Here is a 20,243-nt window from a genome sequence, read left to right on the forward strand (position 1 = left end):
ATTTTAATTTTTTTCTAACATAATTTGAGTAAACGTTTGCTGCTATAGTTCTTGTTTTTAATTCTCCAAGAAGAAAATAAAATAAAATATATATGCATTATAAATATAACATTATTCTCTATACAAGCTGCCAAGGCATAGTAGCAAATATTCAAATATATATTATTCTCCATATGAAGCATAAATAAATAATTTTATAGATCAGATAATTAGTATTTTCTTTTTTACAATTAATACAAGTGGGGCAACTTTAGTGTACTATTTTTTGTATTTAAATTGTTACTATTTGTTTTCAAAGAATTTGAATTTTCAAAAGATTCACGAGGGTTTTTAAATACTTATCTACTATAATAATCGGATATCATATATATCAATTTATAACTTTGATCTCTCTAAATGGACCGAAAACAATTTTAATTTAAGAGAAATACATTTTCTTTTATTTATATTTGTAATTTATGCATTCCTTTTCCCTCGGACAAAATTCACATATTTTTAAGGAAAAATTACATAAATTAAAACATTTTAAAAATAAGATTTTAGTGATACTTTTTGTTTATTATCATCAATATTGTGATAAATCTGTAATATGTATTAAAAGTGAATTATTTATGCAATATATTTGAATTAGTTGTTTTTGAAATATATTTGTGTTTGTTTGGTTAAAAATAGTCACATTGTATTATAAGTATATTAAAATGTGTGATAAATATATTATCCATCATTAAAACTTGTATTATATGTGGATAATAAATTATTCTTTGTAATATATATTAAACTTGTATTATAAATAAATTAACTCAAATGAAAAAAATGTTATTGATATAAATGATAAATATTTTTTTTATTATAGAACATTTATGTAAGTTTCCCTTTTAATGAATGATTTGTATGCAAATTCAAACCCTAAAATCAACAATAAACCATTACCATTATCTGAATAATGGAACTCCTAATATCAAATGGGAAAAGTATCGAAATTATTTCTTGAATCGAAAAAATTTCTAATAGGAACACCACAAGTTTAAAATTAATTATGACCCTAACTCTAAGAGGATTGACTCTACGTAAACTTTAGCTTTACCTTGTTGAGACAGAAAGACTATTTTCAGAAAATTCTCAACTCAAATATATTATAATTCAAAATAGGTATAAAAAAGAAAAAAATAGTAAAAATAGCATAAGAGCTAATCAAGAGAACAATACGAGCCACAAGAACAACACAATGCAATAACTAAAATACAATAAATACATGCGATAAAGAAGATCAAAAGCAAGTATACATAATAAAACTCTATTACTACAACAAACAACACAACACTAGTCTCTATCTTCTTAGATTAATCCGCTCACAAGTCAAAACGAACGCTTGTCATCTGCTTACAGGGCCTTCGATCAAATATTATATCTTTGGTCGATTCAAAACCAACACAACTACATTAGATCTAGACATTCTACCTTTGTCGAATCAAAACCAACACCACTATATTACGCTCGGACAATTTAATATATATCCACAACTTTGAATCTCTACTCCAAATACACCTTATAACCAAGAGAAATCACAAACAAAGAAAATGAAAATGGAACTAAAATAGAAAATTGAAAACTAAAAAAGAAAACTTCATAGAATTACATAAACAATTAACCAATTAATTCACATTCTACTTTCTTTAACCAAAAATTAAACCAATTTTTTTTTGGAAAAAAACATTTAATAATAACGGGAATAATTAATTCCAACATCAAAACGTTGTGTATCCCCCAAGCTAAACATCAAACTATAAACAGATCTGATTTTCCCATTTTACCCTTCCCCTAAACTATAAAGGTGAAATTACAACAAAGTCCCTAATAATACTACTAACTTCATTAGCATTACATTCCTGATTCAAGGGTAGGAAAGTCACAAAAAGAGTCAAAACCATAGCCACCGTCAACCACCACCGCAGACGGCTGATGTACGGCGGCGACCCTCCCGGCCACCGCCGGTGGTGGGTGCATGAACGATGAAGTGGGGTCCAGTAGAAAAGCTGACGTGTCCAAAGTAGGCAAACAGCTCACCGGCTGTACCCGGTCAACCTGTCTCCTCGGCTCCGGCTTCAAAATAGAAGAAACCGAAAACTGTCCGTTCCCGGTCCCGTTACCGGAGATTCTAGCTCCGGTCACCTGCTGCACCATCTGCCGGAAACTATCAACGTCCGCCGTTATGTATGTAGTCGACGCGCGCTTCGAAGCGCGTGGCTTACGCTTCACGATTTTTTTGCTAACTCCACCACCACCACCACTCCGCCGTTTCATCGAACCGGAAGCTCCAGTTGAAGCAGCATCGTTCTCCGACCCACCGGAAAACGTCGGCCCAGATGCACTCGCAGTTAAAAACGGGGAACCCATTTCTCCAGTAGGCATAACATCCTCATTCCCTTCGCCGGTATACGATTTCTGCAGAACTTTCGTTAAAGTTTCAGTTTCTTTAGCGAAGATATCAGTAAACCATGAATCGTTAAACGCAGAACGAAAACCCCATTGTTCCATTGTCATGAAATTATCAGAAGACGCCATTTTTGCTTCTCCAGAGCTCAAAAATTAACCAAATTAACTGTTTTTTAGGTCAAAATTGATGTTTACAGCATGTTTTAGAAAGACCCAGATGATGTTTTTGAGGATTTTAGAATGAAAAAAAAAGTGAAGAAGAAAGAGGTGTTTAGAGAGAAAATAATGGTGAAGAAAAATGGAGATTAAATAGGGAAGAAGGAAGAAGGAAGCGCGTTTTTTGGGGACACGCGTCAGCAGATATGTACGGACAGTAATGACTCAAATACTACAAAATTACTTTAGCATTTTGTTTTGACTATTGGAGTGTGATCCAATGAGAGCTTAAGTTTTATTTAGAAGTTTTTATAATCACATAAATATTGCGATAAAAATGACATAGCTTTATATTTAATACTAAAACGCTCAGTTTATAGTAAACGAAATTATTTAAAATTTATACTAATATATAACAATATCATAATCAGTGAAATCTCATAAATATAATTTAGAGAGGTATAAAATATACGTAAACTTCATCACTATCTTAGAAAGATAGAAACACAATTTTCGAAAGAGAACAAATATAAAATATACATAATTAAAAGTGTTTTTAGCCAAAAATATTTTTTAAATCATGCCTCAAACTTAAAAGTATCACTCTAGCAGAAAATATCCTTTAAGTATTTAAAAGTGAAAAATTTTCATTATTTTATTAGATGTCGTAAAAATATGAGTAGGTTACATGATTATTAACAAAAGTTTTTCTACATAATTTCATTTCATTACATGCTATGAGAAGTTTCTAAAAAGAGTATAAATCATCTTAGACACTATTACTTACTAGAACAATAAATGTTTGAAAGTTGTGAGGATACATGGTTTTTTTTCTTCTCATTAGTAACGGAAAGAAGTTGTAGCTTAATTATCATTTCTTTTTCATAGCCAAACTGTATTTAGATCGATAAATTTCTGGGCCAATTTGATATTGAAGTGTTCAAAACATTGATTTTTCTTGTATTTGAATATCATTCTATATTATTAGAAACGAAAGTCTCCAAAAAGGTCAATTCTAGCATATTCAATTGAGAAAAAACATATTCAACTAATAATATTTTTAAGAGATAATGCACAAGTACACCCCCTCAACCTATGTCCGAAAACTCGGAGACACACTTATATATATAAAGCTCCTATTACCCCCTGAACTTATTTTATTAATAATTTTCTATCCCTTTTTGACCTACGTGGCACTATCTTGTGGGTCTAACGCTGATAGACTTTTTCTTTCACGCTAGTGCCACGTAGGCCGAAAATAAGTTCAGGGGATAATAGGATCTTAATATAGTATAAGTGTGTCTCTGGGATATCGGACATATGTTGAGGGGGTACTTGTGCATTTTCCCTATTAATATGAAATTATATGAAAAAAAACTATCCAATTAAAAGATTTTGCAAAATGCTAAAATTCAATTACCGAAAAGTTGTAAGATTTTGGTGTATCTAAGAATAATAATTACAACAGAATGACTTCATTTTTGTGCATGTGTTAATTTTCAGATAAACTCAAGTATAAGGATGAAAATTATTCACTTTTAAATGCTGAAAGAATTTTTTCAACTGAAAATGATACTTTAAAGATATAATTTTAAGTTTAAAAATATATTTTGATGATAATTTTAATCATATAACATGCTATAATATATAATCAAATAAATATTCAATTATAAAAAATAAAACTTCGTATCAATTCAAACTATATATGTCGTTAATATGATATTTGGGGTAAAGTGCAAACCGCATGGATGAATAAAATAACTTTTTGCTTTTTTAGAAAATCCAAAAAATAGTACTTATTGGTTTTATGAGTAATTTTAGACGGTGGAGGCGCGTTATCGGCTTTAGAAGCCGACGCGTTAAACGCGGCTCCCAACATCGGCTTTAACATTCAGATATTTGCTGCTATGCCGTTTAAGGTTTTGCACCTTTTTTTTCTATTTATTGCTCCATTTAAAATGTGTAATATTATTATATTTTTTTTTAAAATATGGTTTTTTAAAATATTATTATAATTTAGTGTAATGTTTCGAGTTGCAAGTTAACATTATTAAATACATTTTGCATCTAACTAATGTTGGCAATTCAAGATCATTAGGTTGGGTGAGATATAAAAAAAATGAGAATGATGATATTAGTGCAAGGAAATTATGTGGAAAATGTGATTAATTTTACGCGTTTAGTCAATTTACGTGTGAATTGATCTTAAGAAAGTCTCGAAATAGTTGTCGTTCGGGTATGAACGCAATAATTGTAAGATGTTTTAACTGTAAATTTATGTTTGACTGTTGAAGTAAATTGAATGACCAAGCCGAGTTAATATTATTATATTTTTTAAAATATAATTCTTTTTATATTGTTATAATTTAGTGTAATGATTCTGCAAGCTATCTCTATTAAATACATTTTGCATCTAAATAATTTTGGCGACTCAAGATCATTAGGTTGGGTGAGATACTAAGAAAAATTAGAATGATGATTAGTGCAACAAAGTTACGTAAAAAATGTGATTAATTTTACGCGTTTAGTTAATTTACGTGTGAATTGATCTTAAGAAAGTCTCGAAATAGTTGTCGTTTAGATATGAATGCAATAATTGTAAGATATTTTAACTGTAGATTCATGCTTGACTGCTAAAGCGAATTGAATGATCAGGCCGAGCTAACTAACGAATTAAAATGTGTAGTATTATTGCATTTTTAAAAATATATATAAAGAAAAATGATTCACCGTAAAGATTTAAGTTGTAAGTTAACACTTTAAATACATTTAACTCTAAATAATGTTGCCAATATATTCACTAGATCATTAGGTCAGTTGAGATATCAGAAATGAGAATGATGATATTAGTGTAAAATTTATGTGGAAAACGTAACTGATCGTAAGTGAACATTTTTATCTGTTTAGCAATTTGTGTAGTGTGAATCGATCTTAAGAAATTTCAAAGTGATTGTCGTTCAGATAAATACGCAATAAATAATAAAGATACTTTGACATAGAATTATGTCTCATCTGTAAAGCGAATTGAATGATCAAATTGAACCGATGAATTAAAATTACTTAGTATTATTGTATTTATATATAAAGAAAAAAATATGTGAAAAATGTAATTAATTATCAGAAAAAAATTTTAAGCGTTTAGTCAATCTGCGTAGTGTGAATTCAATTTAAAAAAATTCAAAGAGATTGTAGTTCAAATAGGTATACAATAAATGACGAAAATACTTTGACAATAGGATTGTGTTTGACTGGTAAAATGAATCGAATGATTTATTATTAATTAAAGTGTATATAAAGAAAAATGGTATAATTCAGTGTAACGATTTGAGTTGCAAGCTAAAACTATTAAATACACTTTGCATCTAAATAATATTGGCAATTTACTAGTTCATTAGGTTGGGTTTGAAATCAGAAATGAAAATGAAAATGAAGATACTTATTAAAAAAATTATGTGGAAAATGAGATTAATTGTCAGTGAAAAGTTTTACGTGTTTAATTCAAATTTACATGATGTGAATTGATCTTTAAGAAAGTCTTGAAGGGATTGTTGTTCATATATGTACATAATAATAGCGAAAATGTTTTAATTGTAGAATCATGATTGACTGCTAAAATGAATTTACTGATTAATTTATACATAATTGATTGTTATTTATTATTTTTGAGTAATATTTTTATAAGTTATATAAGAATTTACATATTATGCGAGGTGTAATATGAAATAATAATTCGATACCAATATAAGATTTTTAAATATAAAAAGACAAATTACTTCATTATGTATTAATGTGAGATTCAAATATCAATGTGTGTCCAAGACTTGCTCGGATGTGAATAATATGACATAGTGTTCAATATTAATTAAAACAATAATGGAGATGAATTTGAATTTTAAAATTATTCATACTGTAGATTAATTTTTTCAAAAATTGAACGGAGATATATACTTATAATTTACTGATGCAAAATAAAGAATTTCAACGAATTGATCAAAATTAATTATATTTATTTTGAAGACAATGTAAAATGAGGAGAGAGAAAATTGTAAATTTCAATTAGGTTAAAGATGTTTGTGTAATTAAGTAGTTTTTCATAAACAAACATTTCTATTTGATCGATTAGACATCTCTACCATATTTATCTACCTCTAGATACACTATATCCAGCGAATATAGACCTATCTATCTCTTTCGTTCCTTTACTTTTTGTATTTGTATATCTGATATCAAATACGTAAATTAACGTACTAATTTCAATAAATATATTTACTATCAATTTCCATGTATCCAACATAAACTATATTGATGTATTTGGTGCGTTTACGTATAATTTGATGTTGATTTTGACAGGACATTGACGTATCGAATATATCCATGCGTAAATATATTTATTTGATATCAAATTTAAATAATTAGCGCATATACTAGCGATGTTTTTACGAGACGATAAGTAGTCAATAAAGGGGGACACGTCGTCTAAGATGCTACCTAATCTAGCTTTGCTCTCACGTGGGCCTGGTGGGCCGCTGGGCCCACTTATCTATTCCTCGTGGGCCCAATTTATACAGATAGCAACCTTGCGATAAATTTTATAATCTAGCCATTTTCTATTTTTCCATGTGGGTCCCCCACATTTTTTTTTTAATTTTAAACAATATTATTAATGAATTTACATTAGCATATTTGATAGGCATAAAATTATCGTAAATGAAATATAAATATTTATTAATGTTATTATACTTTTGGAGTATTGATATTTCTGTCGTCCAAAAATGAAAACATATTATCCTTTCGATTAAGTCATATATGAAAATAATGTTATTAGAATAAAAATATTTAATTTAAATTCAGATAAATCGATTTTCAATATAGATATTAAATATTACTTATGATTATTATTATAATTATCATCAATAATATTAATAATAAAGACAAAGACAACATTTCTAGAAGGTTGAGTAATTAAGGGCGCAAGCAATGACGGTAGGCAAAGAAGTAATCAATATAAAACATGACGTAAAAAATATTATTTGTTATTTTTTTACTTTATAATATTCGAAATTCATTTATCTGATCGATTTTTATATGTATTGAAGTTGGCTCATAAATCATAATGTCATTCTAAAGAATTAAGATTCAAATTCTTTTAATAATCTTTGGGGGTTTATTTGGTTATCGAGATGAAATAAACGAAAATAAAAATAACGTGAAAAGAATAAAAAGGTCTTTCGTTTTTTAAATCATAGTATTGATGGTAAGAGCATTTTTTAATCAAACTATAAACGAAGAACATTTTTGTTCTTTTCACATAGTTTAAGAACATTTTTGATCATTTTCCCTATAATAAATATAAATTAATTAAGACTTTAACACTTTGTTTTGATCATTGTCACCCATTGTTTCATAATGTATTGTATTGTACTATACTGTATTGTATGGTAGATATAATGTTTGGCTAGACTGTATTGTTTGTTATTGTTTAATAACATTTTAATTATTTAGTTTGATCGTATCATACTGTATTGTAATTTATAAATTTACTAAAAAATCATAATTATTCTAGGGTAAGAGGTTTGACTAGATTTAAAGAATTAAGATAAAGGGTAAAATAATATTTTTTGAAATATTATGTAAATATATAATTGGGAAAAAAAATTAAGTAACAACGGTAACACACAAAATTGGTTATTCCATAAAATAGGGGTTTTCATTATTACGTAACGACGAAATTTAACGATACAATACAATACATTTTAAGTAACAATCAAAACAAACATTGTAGGTATAATAACGATACAATACAATACAACAGGTAACAATGATCCAAACATAGTGTAAATATTAAGTATCAGTGAATATTAATCGTTAATTACTTAACTAAGCCATCATAAGACGAGGTTTTATCTTATACAACTCATAGTTTAACAAATATGATTTATAACTATAAATTCAATTAAATTTACATTAGATTATTATCTAAAGACTAATAGGTATAGGATTTTAATATTTTAAAACTTCGAAAATTATTTAGTAATATGTCGTTATCACTAAATATCTTGTCAAATCGATTCAAAATACAATATATAGTTTTTATATTTAAAGGAACTAAAAAACAAAGAGAAATCTAATGCGTAATGAGAGTAAATTATGTATCACACAATTCAATCAACAAATTAGAATATTAGTGGGCCATTAATTGACTTGAAAATTGCGAAAAATGAATAAAAAAAATAAAATAAGTAAACTCTACATGAAGACCGCCAAATATTATTTTAAATTGTCCAATTTCAAATTCAATCTAGCTGTCTCCTCTATCTAAGAAAAATAAATAATGACAATATTGTCCTTATTACGAGTAGAGAGGTTAATATCGATAGATATTTGATTGAATAATAATATATGTATTTATAAAGAAATGATGAAAATTGAAGAGAAGAAAAAGTACTGACGGTAAAGATAATTAAAGTAAAAGAAGTAATAACAACAATAGAAATGAAGAATAAAATAATGTTAAAATAATAATAATATGAAAACAGAGGGGTGCTCCGAACTAGAACACTACTCTACCCTCGTAAAAGAAAAGAAATGGTCGACCACTTACAAAACGTTTATCATATTTCTTGACCTCGATATATTTCCTTCTAAGAATCATGTTACCGATGAGCGAAATGTGTCATATCCTATCTTTAATCACCTCTTATTCTCTTTAAACTGTTCCACTGGCTCTCAACTCCTCGTTAAGATATTTGTACTCCTTCTTTTCACATATTTGAATCATATCGATCTCGTTTTTCACGTCCGTCCACTAGACTTATCGTACAACTAGATAACTTATATACGCTTTGTGTGGCCAGATATATTCTATCATAATTTTAGTTGATATACAAAGGATACAAAAAAATATAACAGAGTTATCAACCATTGTTTGACATTTTTTCAATTATCATATTCAATTTGCTATCGAGAATTAAATATTTTTGAAAAAGTCAATGAACTTAAAACTTAAATGATGAAAATAACATGTATTTTCAAATTTTAGTTGAAAAGGATTAAAGCATGAAATTAGGCTATATATATATATATATAAAAAAAAAAATATTGTCACCAATTAAAAAATATCAAACTATTTTTTTTTTCTTAAATCAATAGTAGGGGCCAATATAATAACCCTTTCAAAGAAACTAAAGTGGGCCCTCAAAGTTTCCTTTAATGCAAACCAGCCCCATACCAACTTTTTCTTGGTCCACTATATTTTCTTGTTAAGTTTTTCGTAACGAGAAATTTATATGATACCGTTTAAATTTTGATAATTAAAAAAAAATTATTGTGATTTATGTGTTTTCGTTGAAGTTTTTGTGACTTAGTGTTTTAAATATGTATACTATTATTCTAGAAAACTTAAAGATCGTATATTTGAATATACGTTTAAAATTAAAAAAAAGTTAATTTTTAAAAAAATTTAAACTATGTCATATAAATTAAGACGAAAGACTATGTTTTTTAAAGGAATAAATAATGAAAAAAATGAGAAGATAATTCTATCTTTCTAGGAAACTTCCTAGTGACTTGTCAAAAAAGTTTGAAGATGCATTTATTTTTCTTTTGTTTTGTGGGGTTAGAGACTAGATGGTGACATGTTTATGGAATAATAATAATAATAATAATAATAATAATAATATGCAAATTATCATAAGAATTTGTTAAGAAATTAATTTTAATCAATTTGACACAAATATACATAAACTTCACTCATAGTATATAATTTTAACATTTTATTTGACATTTGTTGTTTTGAATTTACTTCAAACACAACATATCTAGAGGTGATCTACCTATAAAAACAATAATTTTATTATAGGTATAAATTAAATACAAATATCAAAATAAGTTACTAACATATAAGTAAGATTTTAAAAATAAATTAATAAACTAATTAACATCCCTCATGAATAGATTCGTCTAAATAACAATTTTCCAACACATCAAAATTAAAATTAAACATGAAAAAATCAATCAAACTGATATATAATATACGTATTGAGATATTTTATTGGAAAATTATGGTGACCAAATGAAAATGACAATCTTTATCTCTATATTTTATTTTAATCGAAAAAATATATTTAGAAACTCTATTCTATAGTTTATTAAATGACCAAAACTTTTATAAGTCATCTTGTCACCATCCTTGCATTTTCTCAAGTAAATTCAAACAAAAAAATAATTAATAAACTATAGTCTAAGTGAATGAGTCAAATTAATATGCTACATTTTTAATGGAAATTTTATGCCTCATATTCATTTGTGAACAATTTAAAGTCAAAATCAATTTGTGTTGTGGCTTACATTGGTCTTCTTCAAACATAAATTAATGTTGGAGAAAAAAATAATTACTAATATATATATATATATATATATATATATATATATATATGTATATATATATATATATAAAGACCTTTTATATATTTCTTATTTTATATTGTTAGTAATTTAATATTCATGATTTGCACAAGGCAATTGAGTTAATTGTAATTGAGTTAATTGTACTAATGTTTCAAAAAGCAAATAATTTCGATTGGTAATTTTATAAATATTTCGACATCCAAATTCCTGATTTGATATTATATTAAATAATAAAATAAAATCAAGGTATGTAGAAAAAAATAAAAAAATAAAATTCTCTCGATCAAAAAAAAGATTCAAATAATCAATCAACAAAATGCAAGTCAAACTATTAAGATTTCTCGTAATACAAATAAACTCAATTTTAATATATTGATGTAATAGTAACTTTTCTTTTCTTTATTTGGCCTTTAATAGTTAAGCATGCAAAATTAATACTCCTACCGTTCCATTTTACGTAAAAAAAAAAATAAGCTAATTTTTTAAAGAATAATTAGATAAATTTTTTAAAGTCGAATCAAATGTTATCAATTAAAAAAATAAACCTCTTTTACTTTTTCTTTTTTTGCATTGGGATCTGTGAAATATATAATAATAATTTTTTATCATACAACAATTATTACATGAATCTTTCTAAAATGATTCAATGAGAACATAAAAACACAAAAATCATCATCATCATATTTCATTATTTTGTTTCTATTAAAATATAAGTATTCTGTCTTAAATCGTAAAAATTTCATGTTTGAATTTATGATTAAAATTATATTATTTAATTTTTAAAATTCAAACAGTATCATATAATGAGATAAAGTAAATTATACAAATACTTTATTTTCTTCTTTCTTTTCTATAATAATTATTTTCTATTATTATATATCACTTTCAAAAGAAAAAAAGAGGATAAAATATAATTGCTCAAGGTATCCTTTTGTTTCAAGAAAAGCATAAAGTGTTAAAAGAAATGTCCCAAGAAAAATGTAAGCCTCACTTTTAAATTTTTATTCCCCTAAATTTTAAAGCATAAAAAGTCGAGTTAAATCGAAATTTAAAGTTTACGAGTTTAATTTTATCGTTATTTTATTTAAAAAGTTGTGTAAGTTCAAATAAAGTGTTAATTTTTATATATATAAAAAATTTATAATTTCTTTATATCATTAAATAGTTGTAATTGTACCTTTTAAAGTTTAAGCGTGCAAAATTAAAATAATTGCCCTCTAAAACATCTTTATATCCAATTAGATTCTCTTTTGCTTTTTCTTTTAACTTTTATTTGCTTAGGGATCGGTGAAACTTTATATTATATTATAATATAAATGATGATATGATTACATGATTTAGTGAGAACACAAAACATAGATTCTAACCATTTTTGTACGTCTCAAAATAGTTGTCACGTTATTTTTAAGAATCAAGTTTGATTAATCTTTGGAAGTATACTAAATTACATAAATTTAATATTAGTTATAATTCACGTAATTTAGCTCTCGAAAAGTAAAGTACAGATAGAGAAACTCAACCTCACCAATCACCGCCAAAAAGAAAGTCAGACAACTAGTTGAATGTTGGTTTAAAAAAATGCATGGGACATGATGATGAAAAATCACTTTCATTTCTAGGTCAACAATTTGATGCATAAAGCATTTCACGTTCATGTAGAATCAGAAAAGGCTCGCTTCCCAATATTATCATCCTCCCGGTAACCTTCAACCTTCTACGCCCAATAGATGGGTGCTCACCCCTATCACGGGGATAGGGGAAGGTAGTTTCACCATGTAGAATCAGGAGAAGCCGAAGGCTGAAGCTCGAATATTGATATATTCCATTATGAGAAAGGAGGGCGAGAAGTAGATTGTTATACTTTATTAGTACTTTTCTTTGGTCTATCGTAAGCAACCTAGTGAAAATAGATTTCACTCTTTCTATTTACTTAATAAGCAAATCCGCTCCGAGAGAGTCAGTATAGAGTGTATGCAAATTTTACCCTATCATGACAGAAAATTTGTTGACGTTCAATTCGAATAAAGCATATCTAAAATCATGCAAAGAAATATAATAAGGATTAGAGAAAGCATCACATTGCAAATATGAAAATTTCAATAATGCATCAGCAAGTCAATTTTGATATCAACTAGATAAAAATGTGGCTGCATGGCCAGTTTTTGAGTCAACAACAATCAAAAGTTTAGCTACATTTCAAATATAATTCAGAAGTATGTATCTACTTTCTAAAGCCTTGAAAAAATGCAGAAAAATCTATTCGAAATGCTCGAATAACGTTACATGGTTTCTTCAGGCATCTTCGTAAAATAGCATCTGGACGAAAATACCCCTACGTAAAACATGAAACAACTCGAGTAGAACATCTACCGAGCTGCATTTCAAAACTTTAACAAGTGGAACTCCAACACAATGTGGTGTATGTTGTTGTAACTGTCCCAACTTCGACCATATAGACTAGCTATCAACATGCCAAGCTCTAGAAAACAAGCGTACAACTTCGCATGTTTTCACTTGGTTTCCCACCTAGTGTCCAGTACTTGCATTGGAGCTTGACTTGATCAAAGATTCGCCTAGAAAAATCCCACATTGGGGATAAGGCGATCCTTCACCAAAAAAAAAGTCATCAACTTGCACGTTGAATGCTCGTTGGTCACACTAGCGAAAAAATTCAATATGACCAGCAATATCCCTGCACAACATCTTTGACTCACCTGCCAACTTCAAGCTTCTTGAAATGACAAGTCCTGTTTTTTTGTGTGTTGATGTTGGTTTATAGGCTGTGGCACCCTCTTCATTTCCCATTATAAGAGCTTCTCTAGCAGGAACCACATTATCCCACCAAAATTCCCATAAAATTCCATGCATTAACTCCCAGTAACTCCGCTCTCGGTAGACACGGAATATTGCGCTCCCGTTTGGTGTCCAACAATACACATCAACCCAATCTCTGTCCATGATTTCCATTTGCCCTTGCACCTGAGGCATGTAGTAGAATGGCATAGTTGACCACGGGAGGCCCTTTTCTGGTTTACCTTTGTTGTATGGGCATTTTACTTCCAGGATCCCACCTCCAGGCAAGCTTCCAAGAAGACCATCCGGGGAGGCACCAACCCAATCCAATCGCTCATCCGAATGGACTGCGAACCCGAGTGAGCTCACATCACGACCAGTGATGCTTTTATAGCGTTCTATGGCTACTGCTTCCATGAGAACACCCCAATCCATGGCACTCCTGCTAGGAGATGGTAGTAATTGGACTTCTGGAGCAAATACCTTCTCATGCCAAAGCTCATATCGTCGATTTCCTTTCCAGAGTCCTAAAGCAGTGCTGAAGGTGCTTGTAGTTAATTTGTCTTTGCGAAGGGCAAACCACTCCTCAGAACGTTGTGGAGCATCTGATTGGGTTAGGCAGGCCACTGAAACTACTGATGGTGGAGGATAACTGAGAGGAATGCTTGGAGAGATACATGGTGCTGTCAAAGTTGAGAAGTTCCTCAAGAAAACAATGCCATGATAGCTTCTGCCAGGAAATGGGACAGCTGTTTTCTGAATGCTGCTGAATCTCGAAACGCATGCATTGCTCATAGCTAATGGCTAACAGTTCGTGTAGTTTCAATCCTGCAAATCAATAAATATAACCATGAAACACAAGACAGACAACAGCTTGCTTGGCAGAGCAAGTTTAGAATGTATCCAATGATAAAGAAAATTGTTTAAGTCCAGAGACAAGAATTTCCTGAGAGGGCCAAGACAAGTTCATAGAACATTTTTGTGTAAAGGCAGTTAACTTTAGACAATTTTTGGGGGAAATAATGAATAGTTTGATTACTATATGAGAGGGTACATATCTTACGTGTTTTAAGAAGGGAATGACTTGCAAATCGAGACACGTCTTGCTTACAGTCAACTTTGAGAAATATGAACAACTTAATATCTCAAAGAGAACCCTTTCCAGTACATCTTAAGTTGTCATTTGGAATTTGCAATAATTGTATAGTGTAATACATTGTAATATCATTTAAAGGCCTTGGAAATTTGACATTGCAGTTTTGCTGTATACTGGATAAAGCTAGGTTGTACTGCAATTTTATGTTTCTTGAAGACTTTTTTAGCTGGATTAAACGTTATTTCCTCATTCCACTCTTATTGTTTAGTTTTGTTATATTTGGACAAAGTAGTGAAAGCGGAAAAGAGTTACAAATTTTTAAGCAATTTACTGCATAACCCCCACCCCCCTACCCTTTGGGTGAGCACAAGGTAAAAACTCCTCTCCTGTGCAATAGCTTGCAAACCACACAGGAGAAGTAACCCGCACTAGGCAAGCCGGTGCGACGAGCTCAACCCAAGAGGCAAATCCCTTACTTTTGCTGGCAAGGGTTTTGAACTTGAGATCTCCAACATGGAAGTCCCAAGACCAAACCACTGGCCACCCCGAAGGTTGAAATAACCCCTTTTCGTCTTCCTTTTTTCTATCAATTAGGCCTTTCCAGTCTGAAATGAGTTAGTGTGTGCTTTTCCCGATTTCATAACTTTGGGAAATGTTATAGGGAATAAAAAAAATGTTTATCTGGAATCATGTCTTTCAATGTCTCATGGACTCCGACCGTTAAGGTGATGCATAAATTTTGGAGGTGTCTAGATGATCGTTTTGTAAGTTGAAGAGTTTAACTGACACAGTGGAGACAATTGAGGTGTCAAGATGTGCATACTCAAAGTTGAAGTATTCACTTGCCATCTAAGGCCAAGTTTGAGTGTTTGTTTATTATGTATTATGCCTCGTTTTTATCATTACGTGGGGATGAAAACCACAAATATCTTCAACTTCATATAACACACTTGAATGTAACAACTAATTTTCTATCGAATCCCAGAATTAGATATAAATAAAGTTACCTTGTTATTTCAAAATCTAAAGTTTTACAAGTTCCTAAATATCACTCAAGGTGCTTCTGAAAGGACGACTCTACACGAAAAGTCATTGGTGATATATACTAATCAGAATGTTCATTATTACTCAATGGTAGCTCAATTCCTAAACACCTCACTAGTCTTCTATTGGTTACTTGGCATAAGAACTAAATTTTGGCATGTAATAAAATAAGAAAAAGTAACAGTTTAATCTTTCAGTGTATCCCAATCTAAAGGTAAACAAGGAGAAAAAAATAGACGTAACAGATACATTAAACGGAATACGAGCATACTCCTAGTAAATTCCCAAGCAACAAAGCAGTGCAACAAATTAAGATAAACTACAGAGTCATTCTCAAAAACCTATAATTATAGTACACTTTTTAAAACATCCAATGCAACTCTTAATAGCTAGAAGGCTAGGACCAATCAATGATCACGTCATTTAATTTCAATTTTCTTAATATGCTTTAGAGGGTTCGCTTGATACCAAAAACAGAAAAACATCGGGAAATCATAACAATAATAGTGCATATGTCTGATCACCAATATCGACTCAAACAAGTGAACAAGGTACCTTATAGATGAGAATTTTGTAAACTAACTGTCGAAAGGGGAAAAAGAAAAGATAAACAATTATTCTGATGTCTCGGGCATATAGTCAAACACCGTGGGAGAATCAGTGTGCACAACTCCTTGTAACATATCAGAAAATGCATGTACTTGGTACCTATTTCTTTTGGGAGTCTGAAATGTTCCAATTGACTGCTTGGATCATTAGAGTGTACAGATCATAGAGGCCTACCATTCCATCCATAAACCTTTGGTTTTGAGAGAGTGTTGGATAAATGAATTTTCAGACTATATTGAACTGAAACGAATTGAGTGGAAAACCAGCATTTGAGAATCTTAAGAACCTCTCTGATTTTTTGCCTTATCTGTGTGACTTGAAAGTAGCAATTTACAATACTTCGCAGAGAAAAATAGAGAACATCACCACTACCTGTATCCTCTTCTAGTTCCCCAGCATCAAGCAAGCTTTCAAATGGCAATGGATTCTATTTCCTTCTGGAAGCAATAGATTGAATTACAAAGCTGTACTGGTAAAAATTTGCCTGTGTCAAATCTCTAGAATTGGAAGGACGATTGCACTCAATATATTTTCAGCTCGAGTCCTGCATGAAGAAAATTCAAGATTACTACTTAAACAATAGGTGTGTTGCTCTATTTTTAAAAATACTCATGCATGAAACATTAGCCACAAATCGAGAAAACAAATCAGAGAGGGCTTTCTGGTGCACAAGCTCCCGCTATGCCTGGGGTCTAGAGAAGGGCCGGACCACAGGGGTCTGTTGTACCCGGCCTTACCCTGCATTTCTACAAGAAGTTGTTTCCACAACTCAAACCCGTGAACTCCTGGTCACATGTGGCAACTTTACCAGTTACACCAAGGCTCCCCTTCCGAGATAACAAATCAGAGAGCAATCACAAAATTGAAATGAGCTTCTTGTGATAAATCTTCGAGTAGTTTTCCATTCTTTTTTTTAATGCCTTTGCTGGTTTGAGAAATGGATAGAAAAGTGGAGATTTTGTTTTACTGTTCGCAGGAATTCTAAAAAGTTAATATCTTTCCAAAATACTATAAGCTAATTTCACATCCCATCCATTTCCTGAATATTCTCTCATTGCACTTCACTCAGTGAGATCAAGTTAAGCACTAAAAAACAACTTATCCAACTATCACTCAATGCCGTTAGAACTGAAGACAAGTTTTTTTTTATTTAGACAACTGAAGACAAGTTGTTCCATCTCCGGTTTCTCATTCTTCTATCTAAACCTATGATACACCGTGCTTTAGAAGCAAGAACGGAGCTAGAGTGTAGTAGCTTTGGTCCAAATTCCGTATTTTTCTTAGGAACTCCTTGTGTACAATTTATTCATTCAGAACCTAGTATCTTGAAAAAAAAACAAGAATCCCAAAACTGATGAGCCTCAAATACTAGCTCCGCTATAGAAGGCATTTCAACAACAACAACAAAAAAAATACTACTTAATCCCACACAGTGAGGTCTGCAGAGGTAGAGTGTCCCCGGAGCTGAATATGCATTGATATGGTCTCAAAGATTCAAACACACAGAAAAAATAAAACACAAATTCAACTTCCCGACACCATTTTCCAACTTCAAACTTCAAATGCTACTCACATATTTTGAACTTTTCTTCAAGTGAAAACACAATTTCAACTTCCAGACACCACTTCAAACTTTAAAAACAACTCACAAAAGTTGAACTTTTTTCAAACAAATTCAACTTCCAAACACCATTTTTCAACTTCAAACTCCAAATACTACTCACACAATTTGAACTTTTCTTCAAGTGAAAACACAATTTCAACTTCCAAACACCACCTCCAACTTCAAACTTAAATACAACTCAAAAAAATTTGAACTTTTTCCAAACAAATTCAACTCACCATTTTTCAACTTCAAACTCCAAATACTCCTCACAGAATTTGAACTTTTCTTCATGTGAAAACACAATTTCAACTTTCAAACACCACTTCCAACTTCAAACTTTAAATACAACTCACAAAATTTGAACTTCTTTCAAACTAATTCAACTTCCAAACACCATTTTTCAACTTCAAGCAACAAATACCTCTCACAAAATTTGAACTTTTTTTCAACTTTCAACTTCAAACACTACTTCTTTTTTCCCCATTCTCAAATAGCATTACATTCATGTCCAATAATGCATAGAAAAATCAAACACAAACAAACATAACTAGAGAAACTCATGATAAATTTTAGAAAAATAAAAATAAATACAGCAGAGAGGAAAAAAAATTACTAAAAATCCCCAAAACAAGAATTGTTACCTGTGAATAAATGGAAGAGCTTGAGCCTAAGCGAACCAAGGGTTTTGGTGAAACAAAGAAGAAGGTGCAAACATGTAATTTATCCCAATAAATCTCCACCCTTCACTTTTTTATTTATCTCTAAACTTTTAATAGCCTTGTCGAATAATCAAAGTATATTTTTAATTTTTTTTTCATATAAAAAACATTTTTGACTTCTTTAATTATCGTTATTTGAATTTGTTTTTTAAATTGGGAAAATTGTATATAATAGCAAATTAATAACCTAAATTAAATGGAATAGCTAGGGTTTGATTTAATTGTGCTCCATAGCAAACATTAGCTAAAATTTGTCAGTGTCTCTCTCCCAAAAATCTCGCTCGCCACTCTCCATTCTCGCTCGCCTCTCTCGCTTTATACACAAAAGTGTATAATTCTGTTTCTGTTTTGTATAAAGCGAAAGAAAATTGTATATACACATGCAAAAATGTATATCTTCGTGTTATACACTTAATTATACAATTTACAAACATTTTACTTCAAATATTACAGAGAAAAAGGCCAACGAATTATACAATTGCGAATTATACAATTGCAGTGAAATACAATTTTCTCTAGCTTTATACAACAGAAGTGTATATATTGTGTTTCTGTTTTTGTGTAAAGCGAGAAAAACATATATTTTCTTGTTATACACTTATAATTATGCAATATACATACATTTTAATTCGATTCAACTGTATGCAAAACAAATTATACAATTGCAACGAAATAGGCCAGCGAATTATACAATTTAGACCAGCGAATTATACAATTGTATATGTATAGCAAATTATACAGTTTTATGTTTGCTATGGAGCGCAATTATGCAAAGTTTGATATAGCATACAAATATGAATTTTTTGTTTGCTATATGTGAAAGTTGCCCTATTAAATTTCATTATTTTGTGGAAGTTTTTGTATTGCTAAAAATAAAAATAATAAGTGTGGCATGAATAATAAATTTGATAAGAAAATTAGTGAATCATGGATAAATTTGACCATCAAAATAATAAATTTAAATTAGTTGCTGGTAGTGGCGGAGTCATGTTAGAGTAAAGGAATTCATCTGAACCCCCTTCGATAAAAAATATATTATTTACATATGATTAAAATAATTTTATATGTATATATAATAGATGTCAAATCTACCTTGACTACTACGAGTATCTAACTTTTCAAATCTTGAACCCCTTGTTAATTCTGACTCCGCGACTGGTTATTGAAACAAAAAAAGTCGAAAGGAAGTATGTGGGGGGTGGTAGATCAAATATACCCCCGCAGTGATTATATTTTTTTCAAAAAAATAATTAGAAAATTAAATTAAAATTAATTTTTCCACTTCTAACCCACTTCCGTAAGAGGAAAAAGATATGTGTGAGTGAATGACATTAAGAGTATATATCGTCACTTTCAATTTTCATAACGATAAAGTATATCA

The 20,243-nt window shown here is 29.8% G+C and overlaps 2 protein-coding genes across 5 annotated transcripts; both read right to left on the reverse strand.

Moving 5' to 3' along the window:
* Positions 1-1,693: 1,693 nt before the first annotated feature.
* Positions 1,694-2,872, reverse strand: LOC101251527 (calmodulin-binding protein 25). The gene has a single exon (XM_004249284.5). It carries the CDS (start codon positions 2,560-2,562, stop codon positions 1,879-1,881), a length of 684 nt encoding a protein of 227 aa, XP_004249332.1. The 5' UTR covers positions 2,563-2,872; the 3' UTR covers positions 1,694-1,878.
* A 10,217-nt stretch (positions 2,873-13,089) lies between these two features.
* On the reverse strand, positions 13,090-18,922 carry LOC101251830 (YqaJ-like viral recombinase domain-containing protein). 4 transcript variants are annotated; one of them, XM_004249285.5, is made up of 4 exons: positions 18,785-18,922; positions 16,910-17,081; positions 13,710-14,616; positions 13,090-13,601 (listed from the first exon to the last, which is right to left on the reverse strand). In XM_004249285.5, the coding sequence occupies exons 3-4, from the start codon at positions 14,581-14,583 to the stop codon at positions 13,522-13,524; spliced, it is 954 nt and encodes a 317-aa protein (XP_004249333.1). In that variant the 5' UTR covers positions 14,584-14,616; positions 16,910-17,081; positions 18,785-18,922; the 3' UTR covers positions 13,090-13,521. The 4 variants fall into 4 exon arrangements, with proteins under 4 accessions (XP_004249333.1, XP_069145766.1, NP_001316884.1 ...); XM_069289665.1 differs by having other exon boundaries at positions 16,637-17,081; NM_001329955.1 differs by having other exon boundaries at positions 13,122-14,616; positions 16,637-17,081; positions 18,785-18,870.
* Between the last annotated feature and the right edge of the window lie 1,321 nt (positions 18,923-20,243).

Source organism: Solanum lycopersicum, chromosome 10 (assembly GCF_036512215.1).
Source record: "Solanum lycopersicum chromosome 10, SLM_r2.1".
Lineage (NCBI taxonomy): Eukaryota > Viridiplantae > Streptophyta > Magnoliopsida > Solanales > Solanaceae > Solanum > Solanum lycopersicum.

Bases quoted from the DNA above. Each gene is read 5' to 3' on its own strand.
- LOC101251830 (XM_004249285.5), bottom strand. From the start codon at position 14,583: ATGAGCAATGCATGCGTTTCGAGATTCAGCAGCATTCAGAAAACAGCT. The intron at 13,602-13,709 runs GTGAGTCAAAGA...TTTTTGGTGAAG, and splicing joins AAGAAGCTTGAAGTTGGCAG to GATCGCCTTATCCCCAATGT.
- LOC101251527 (XM_004249284.5), bottom strand. From the start codon at position 2,562: ATGGCGTCTTCTGATAATTTCATGACAATGGAACAATGGGGTTTTCGT.